At 46.4% G+C, this 8,452-nt stretch overlaps 2 protein-coding genes across 2 annotated transcripts; both read right to left on the bottom strand.

The window, feature by feature from the left end:
• Window positions 1-280: 280 nt before the first annotated feature.
• On the bottom strand, window positions 281-5,010 carry LOC133892697 (uncharacterized). Its single transcript, XM_062333612.1, has 3 exons — window positions 2,377-5,010; window positions 2,054-2,245; window positions 281-1,012 (listed from the first exon to the last, which is right to left on the bottom strand). Exons 1-3 carry the CDS (start codon window positions 4,449-4,451, stop codon window positions 448-450), a joined length of 2,832 nt encoding a protein of 943 aa, XP_062189596.1. The 5' UTR covers window positions 4,452-5,010; the 3' UTR covers window positions 281-447.
• A 210-nt stretch (window positions 5,011-5,220) lies between these two features.
• On the bottom strand, window positions 5,221-8,399 carry LOC133892704 (V-type proton ATPase subunit E-like). Its single transcript, XM_062333625.1, has 6 exons — window positions 8,097-8,399; window positions 7,281-7,381; window positions 6,935-7,091; window positions 5,980-6,176; window positions 5,584-5,683; window positions 5,221-5,462 (listed from the first exon to the last, which is right to left on the bottom strand). The coding sequence occupies exons 1-6, from the start codon at window positions 8,196-8,198 to the stop codon at window positions 5,427-5,429; spliced, it is 693 nt and encodes a 230-aa protein (XP_062189609.1). The 5' UTR covers window positions 8,199-8,399; the 3' UTR covers window positions 5,221-5,426.
• Between the last annotated feature and the right edge of the window lie 53 nt (window positions 8,400-8,452).

Here is an 8,452-nt window from a genome sequence, read left to right as displayed (position 1 = left end):
TTTCATAGGATCCGATTAAATAGAATTTGTCTCCACCCAAAGAATAGCATATAGGCAGCTACATGACAAGTGATGCACGCGGAGAGAATATATGTTGCGGCGCGCCGGTAGCGTCCATCGCCGGTTCGGACCTGGGTGGGCATCTGCGTCTCCTCCCGACGCTCGCATGCATGCACCCTTGCAGATTCAACCGGCCAGCATAATGCGCCTTGGATTCGTACACCACTCGGTTCGCAGCATCGGTCGATCGGTCACCAATCACCATGCACGCCATCGTCGCTATGTAGCTCCTCAACGAGGTGCCCCTGGTGTATTGTATTCAGTTCGGTGCCATTACATTGCCAGAACTACTGCGATGCTTCAGAGAGATAAAAATCGTAAACACGGCAACCACGAAACGAATACAGGACGATACAGTCAACCAATCTCAATGTGCTGTTCAGTTGGTTACATGCTGCCCGAGCTCACGTCCGTCTCAATCTCCTCCTCGTCAAACAAGGTCTTGGACACCGTCCCGAGCACCGCCCTCACCCCGTCGCCGCATTCGAACCCCGGACCGCTCTCTTGCCTCTTGGCCGTCACCGGCGTCTCCAACACCACGTCGGTGCACGCCGCCCGCCGCTTCCTCCGCTTTGACGACGACCTGGACGGCAGCACGCGCACGACGGGCTCCTTCCCCGGGTGCTTGAGCGCCCAGACGCGGCGCAGGTCGGGCACCCAGCTGGTGAAGGAGGAGAACCGCCTCTCACGATTCCGCCGCTCCTGGGCTCGCATCAGCTGCTGCTCCTCGTGCCTGTCCTCGTCATCGTGGCGGCCGCTCCTCAGAAGGTGGGGCGCGGAGGCGCTGGTGCTGGCGCAGTTCCGGTGGCTACGGCCCCTGTCGACCCTGGCGTCTTCCTGGTTGCTGCTGCTGGGTAGAGAATCCGAACAGTCCACTTCGTCGTCGTCGAATAAATCAAACTCCATTTGGGTGTAGATCTTCTTGATCACATCCTCCATGGAGTTGATGTACCTGAAAAGGCATTGCAAAGTCAGATTATACGATCTGGAGTCTCTGAAAATGGAGAGCATTGTATCAAAGTGGATGTAATAATCTGAAATGCGAACTTGTTCAGCTTGAGCTTATAGCCTTATATCCTCCTTCTGAGGAGTAGGATTCACTGTGTAATTTTCTTTTTTATCTTCTCTCACTTAGACTCGACTCAGCAGCAAAGAAAAGCTAAAGATGTGAATGCATGCTATTAGTGATCATACAACCAGCAAATTATATTTATCAATAACCGTACATTTCCACTGTACTGAAAAGTTAGAACATCGCTTTCTGATTCAGCCAAATAAAGAGCAAAATTACAGCAATACTCCTAACAGGATCTAGGAACATAAGCACCAGTTCTGTGTGATTCCGATATCTATTATTTTCTTTCATGTAGCTAGAGCTTAGGGATTAAGTTAGAATTCCATCGAGTAGTAACTGCAGTAAACAGAGGTGAAAGAAACTTATGGTCTGAAGCAGATCATGATCAACAGAGTCAGTTGTAAGCTTTACATAACAGAGATATATGGTATCAGGCTGGCCTTGTAAGCCTGCCACATAGATATAACCAGATCAATGGATAATATTAAGAAAAGAATTCCAAGTTAGGACTTCACTCACTTTACTATTTGTATTTATGGCTAAAACAAATACTTGCAGTATACAGAACTACCGAATTAAGTCATACTATTTTGCCTTAAAGCATAAAACTTGCTTTTGGTAAAGAAAGTAGTAAGGAACGTGAATTTGTGGTGCAAAAAACTTGTGATGCTTGCCCTGATGATAGACTCATCTTTTCAAACAAATAACAGATTTGTATTGAAGCAACATGAAATTGCTTCTCCTGGAGTAGGTAGCTAGTTTAACCTTCATTGTACTGTACATGGTTATTACATGCTCTTCAACACTAACATTCATGAGCATTCACAAAGCTTAGTCCCTAGTAAGGAACATTAAGATACATTGAAAGTATAGAAATCTTTATCTAAAAAAATTGAAAGTATAGAAATTAAGTCATACCTGGACTTTATGGTCTTTTCAGCAAACTCGAGAATACTGTCAGACTGAAATGAGTCCCCCTGGAGGTTGATATCAATAAACTGCAAAAGCGAGCAGATCTCTTTTATCATTTTCTGTTTTGAGCCTTCCACTATAGCAGGTCCAAGTTCAGATTTGATTATTTCCATTCTAAGCAAAATCTGCAGCTCATGTCTGGTACATGCTTGTTAAGGTGTACAAGACCACAAAAGTTAATCTATCGACAACATAAAATTGCAGAGGATATATCATACAAAATAATTACAGGGATGGAAGGGAAAGAATTGAGCATTAATAAAGGATACTCTCGAATTTTATAATGTGTACTGTATTTTGCGGTTTGCTCCGATGCAGCAGATGCCGAATCGCTTTCTTTGTACTTAGACACCAGTTCTTTGGGTTTCCTCAACAGAATATTGGAAAGTTCGCAAGTAATTTTTGCACCAGACGTATCTTCTGCTTCCCTATGTTCAAAGTACCTCACTGCAATCTTTCCATGCTTAATCAATTGGGCATGGACGGACAAGCCAACCAAGCGTTCAGCTAAATTCCCCAAATCAGCATCCTCGGAACAAAGACCTTGCTCAATCTTATGAGGGACACTACCAAGAAATGCTTCTAAATTTTCCATAGAAGAGAACATCAAACTCCCTTCATCCACTGGTCTGTCCACTTTGTTGCAATCTGATTCATCCACTGGTCTATACATTTTGTTGCAGTCTGCTTCATCCATTGGTTCGACCACTCTGTGGCAATCTGCTTCATCCACCGAAAAATTGACATGAGCAGCTGAATCATCCTCTTCTGAAACTTGAGTACTTGCTTCTGCTTCATCTTTTGAGGGAGCACACTTCTCTCCTTCTGTATGTATGCCCGATGAAGCACTAATACATTCCCTTTTCACTTGTTTCATCCAACATTTCAAAAACCGCAACTTTTTCGATGTGGCACCATACCTGCTGAAATACAGGTCTTCCAAGTCCACCACCAGCGTGCTGCCATCAGCATGTTTGAGGAGCACATCACAGAAGGTGCTCCAGGTGGTTGCCTCGAGTAGCTTACTGACCAACCTACTTCTCTTCTTCCTTGCACTATGCGCCTTAGACGCATCAGATGTGCAACTATCTGGTGTTTCAGGGCATTTAGTAGCCACCTGGCCTAAACCAGGGCCATTCTTCTCAAAATGAAGTAATGCACAGTTCATCGAGAATGGCACGAGAACACCATCTACAGAGTTCCCATCTCCATCAGAAACCGAGACAACTGCGCAATAGTTCCTTCTACGAAGGAACACCAGAATTATCTGCCAAATCGGCTTGGCAATCCCTAGCCAATCCTTCTCATCTCTGAGAACAAATTCAAGAACCTGATGCGGGAAGAACTCCTTCTCCACAACTTCTTCGCCGTCACCCTTGGAACCCTCCCTCACGCACCCACGCACCATGGCAACATCACCATCCCCGCCCATGAACTGCTCCCAATTGCCAACCTCACACACTGCCTTCACATGTATCCTGGACACATCATTGCCGCTAACGCGCCATCGTGTGGAGCCAACCACCTCGACCTCACAGCCCTTGCAGACAAGGGGTTTTCCTTCCACATCGGCGATCTCCAATACCACCTCCCCTCGCCGTCCACCTTCCCCGCGCCCAAGCCTAACACTTCCCCACACGAGTTCCGGTGGTGCAACCGCCGATCCCAACACGACCGCATGGGTGGTCGTGAACCGCCAACCCAGCTCAGTCACCGCCCTACGGATCCCCTCGCTGGCGGTAGCGACAGAGACCCAGCACACCTGTAAGCCCCTCAACGAAAGGCGGTCCCTGACCGGCCCGAAAACCCCGCGAAATTTCTCGACGAATTTCGCTTTCTCGCCGAATTCCTCGAATTCGGCGGCGGCCGTGAAGAGGACCACCAGATTGGGCGGCGGATCGAAGGCGCGGAGACGGCCGCGCTGGGACTCGGGGTCCCAGGGGTAGTCGTGCTCGAGCTGGAGGAGCGACTTGGCGATGGAGGAGGAGGCGGGGACGCGCGGGTGCGGAGAGGCGCGGAGCGCGAGGCGGCGGAGCGGGGCTAGGGTGGCGAGTGTGGCCGGGTGGAGGTCGAATGAGAGCGGGGTGGGCGCGACGGGGAGGGGCCTGGGGAGGAGGGAGGAGGAGAGGATGGGGGAGAGGGAGGAGAAGAAGAGGCGCGATGCGGAGAGGGAGGCCGGAGAGGGGGACCCGACGAGGAGGGAGGTGGCGGCGGGCAGGACGGCGGAGAGGTAGGCGGAGGCGGGCTGGGTGGTGGGGGTACTGGGTTTTGGGGAGGGGAGGAGGGGGTCGAGGTCCACGAGGAGGACCACGCGGCGGGGCTCGCCGGCGCCGGCTGCCGTCATGGTTGGTCGCCGGGGGCGGAGGGGGGAGAGGGGGCTTTGGATGGGTGATAGATCTGTGTGCGGGTTTGGTTTGGTTTTTCTCTAAAAAAAATTCTAGTGTGAGGGGGAGGGATTTCCTAAATTTTGGCGGGAAGGTTGAACGAGCTGGCGGAGAAGGGCGCGGCGGGGAGCTGGATCTCTGCCGGTGGAGCCCACTCGCCGGAGACAGGTCTGAGTCACACGGTGCTGGCGGAGTGGGAGACCGGGACAGGCGACGGCAGCCGTGGAAGCCATTGATGAGGTGGCCGGCGGCGAGGGCCATGTGATTGCTCCTTTAGCAGATTCTCATCCAGCGGAGTGGCCATTTGCTGTTCGTTTTTATTTCTTTTACGTTTTTTTCTCTTTTCTTTGAGGAGCAAATTGTCTTTTTCTGGGGTACAGCGATGGTTAAAAATGTTGGATCATTTTCAGGTTCACAGTCTGATGTAAACTTCGAACGGGTTAGGAATATCCTTTTTAACTCTGCAAGCACATGACTAAGTGAGGATTTGTATCATTGAGTACATTTGACAACAATCATTTCTTGATCTAGGCACTGTTATTTATTCATTGATTCACAAAGCTTGGAGGCAAGTTTCCCATTGTTGCCTGGAATTTATGAATTTTAAACAAATGAGAGCCAAAAGGAGACCATCTTCAATGAAAAAACATGATGTAGTTCATCGAACTGGCATGGATACACATCTTGATGCCTTATTTAAGAGAAGATTGAAGATGTGGCAAGATCGTCTCAATTATGAACACAGTTTATTTGCTCTTATTTGATTCTTGCAGGATTGGAAGGTCTGGAATCGGATGACAACTCCTCCATAACAAAAAATAAAAACTGAGATCCAAACAACGTGATAAATTACTATTGAGCTGCCAAAGTGTTTTCTTGGATATCATCAGGAGATACCAAAGAGTGTTGTGCAGCGTTCTGCTTTCAAGAATTGGTTACGCAGCTACCTGCCCAAAAAGGCTTCGACGGATCTGTAAAAAGTACATGCGTCACAGGGTTACCACTAACGAGAGCTACGAGGAGATGCACGGAAAATCGAACAGAATTACTTTTGAGACAAAATGTCAAAGAAACAAAAAGATGCACAAGTACCTCCGGCAGCTTCTTTCTGAAAACCACTTGTAGTCTAGCATCCAATGTGTTTTCACAGACTATCTTTCCATCTCGAGAAGCTAGTACAACTCCACCGGAGCTAGATCAAAAGGTATAACAGTAAGTATTTGACATTGCAATCCACAAAATTAACATTAAAAGCATGATTAGGTTCTTCTGATGGGAACAAGAACAGATCCGGTACATTTATTCCGTTCTCTAGATAAGGGGCTACTCAAATACGTTAATATAATAGGCTATAAAGTTTCGAAAAACATGTGCACATATAGGATTGCCATGCTAGCGCATCCATACACAGCTCAACAAAAGAATGGTGGCAGTAGATATCATCAAAGGAGAACTTGATTCATAATCCACAAAGATTGCAAGCCTTACCAGGAGAGGCCATGTGCCTGATAATGACTGGGAGCAGATGGCAGATATACATGGCGGTCTACCACTATTTCGGGAGGATATACATTTGCCTTTTCTGCATATTCATTCCTTGTCGACTCCAAAACTGAGTCAACAAGCTCAAGATCCTCCTTCCTGCAGCGAAGAACCACAGCTGGCTCTTTCAGACGCAGCAAACTCTGGTCAGAGAAGTTTTTGCTTTAGTTAATACTCAAATTACAGAAGAATGAAAATACATGTTGAAACTAAGGCATATCTAAGCCACTCTACATACATACCTTGTCTATTCATGTTATGAAGTATAATAATAAAAATATTAAAAAACTGAACCCTATAAGAGCATGGTGTAAAAATTATGAATCGAATATATCCCTAGTTCCCAACAATCAGGCATGCATGTTATTCTTCTGGGAGAGGAAAACCCAGTTACAAGATTTTCACAGTAAATGCTTCAATCTGTCTCCTGAACCAACTACCAAATTACCGATAATGAAGTTTCAAGTGAATTGCAAATTCGTAACTGATTTCTAGTGTTCTTTCAAGGAAAAAAACCATCCTATGTTAAACTATCAGAAGAATATATAGTTTTTCAAACAGGTTTGCCGAAAAACAGCCAATTTCAAACCGAATACAACTTGGCAATTGAACCAGTGTTATCTCCAACAATGAACCCCACCACCCCACAGCAACCGAAAAATGGCCTGAAAATGGAATTGACAGCACTCAGGAAGCCATGAGTTCAGCAACCCCTGTTTTTCTTTGTGTTTGTTTTTACTGGTATCTTTGTTCTCTTATGTGTGCATTGGTGGCTGCATTTTGCAACCACAAGAGCATGTACTGAAGCGTGCTTTTGCAATTGAGATATTACTTGCAGTAGCAGCACCAAGTGCATGCTTCATATTCGCATAGAAAATAATTCAAATTCCACTCTGCTGACCTGAACAATAAGTATCCTGAGAAGTTTCTTGTATGTTTGGTGATCTCGGCTTATGTACAGCAGCTCTTTTCTTGCTGCCTCCATCATATTTGTTACTAAATCATCTTGAGCCTGCAGAACTTTAATTCGGGAAGCATTGAGCTGCATTGAGTAATCACTGCATAGATTAAAATATAATAAGATTAGTGAACCGTCCTTCCGTTTTGTTTTCTCTATAATATATATCAAGATAGCAAGCGAATGGTTGAAAACTATCTGTAATGACCTATAGTGATTAGTTCAGTATTTTCCACGGTGTGAAACTGGTAAAAAAAAAAGAAACATAAGCGGGAATAAAAACTATTACATTTTCTTCTTGATACCGACTTGCTTCTCTTTCCTATCATATTCCTGCCTGATCTTCTTCTTTTCAGCTTCCACCAGTTGCAATTTCTCAATTTGGAATTCCTGAGTAGTTATCATTCACATCAGATCGTTCAAAAAATTGCAGACTTTTAATATTTAAAAAGCATTACATCAAATCATGGCAACACTCAAGTTGTGCTTTCCCACGATAAAAGTATCCCAATTATCCAACAGAAACGAAATAAGACAAAAGAGAACAGGTTTTCACGGGAGCATGTATCCAAACTGTAAAGTTCTGGACATCTAGTTTCCAATGGTCTCTAAATTTCAATTACATGTTAGCACTAAATTTAAAAATGCTATCCATTGCAGGACAAATGGGTGTCGGAATTAGCAGAACAACCGGAATGGAGGTATGGTATTTAGCTTATTGTTGGACTTCATACTAGCAAGCCGGCAACAAACACAATGTCGCAGTTGGTAACAAATGCAATAGCAGTGGTTCGAGTATTACTAGCATAATATTCCTACAAGCAAACACCACCGGATCGAATCGCAAACAAACGCAGCCCAAAAGGCACTCCTAAGCGGTTAAGCCCCAATCCCAACCTTACATGCGCAGATGCCGTCATTGTCCGATCCATGACCAATTCGCTTAACATACCACTACTCGCCGCACATTGCGCGATCCTACGAACGCTGTAACAGATCCAAACCCCAGCGACCCTGATCTCGCAGATCGCACTAGAGATCCTAAATCCGACGATCCCTTAGAATAGAGTGCGCGGATGAAAGGCCGTGTGGATTGCAAGGATACCTCGGCAGCTGCGGCCTCGATCTCGGCGGCCTTCTCGACGGCCTCCTGGCGGATGAAGTCGGTCATCTGCTTGAGCTGCCGCGACACGTCCACGTCGTCCATCTCCGCGGTTGGGGAAGACCCCCTGAGCACTTCTGCTGCAACTTCTCCGGTGATCGCCGGGTCGCCTCGAAGGTGGGTTTTGATCTCTGGAGGTGATGGGGGTGTGGCGTCGTGGCGATTCGTTTTTAGCCGACGCCGCCGTCGCCGTCGCGGGGAGGAGAGGTTTTGTATTGAGGCTCCTAAGATTTTTTTTTCTTTTTGTTTTCTGTATCCGCTTCGTGTTCCGGTGTTTTGAGTCTTAGGCCTCTTTTGAT

The sequence above is a fragment of the Phragmites australis genome, chromosome 2 (genome assembly GCF_958298935.1).
Source record: "Phragmites australis chromosome 2, lpPhrAust1.1, whole genome shotgun sequence".
NCBI lineage: Eukaryota > Viridiplantae > Streptophyta > Magnoliopsida > Poales > Poaceae > Phragmites > Phragmites australis.
The sequence above is the reverse complement of the archived record's forward strand: the minus strand, read 5'-3'. Positions and strand labels throughout refer to the sequence as shown.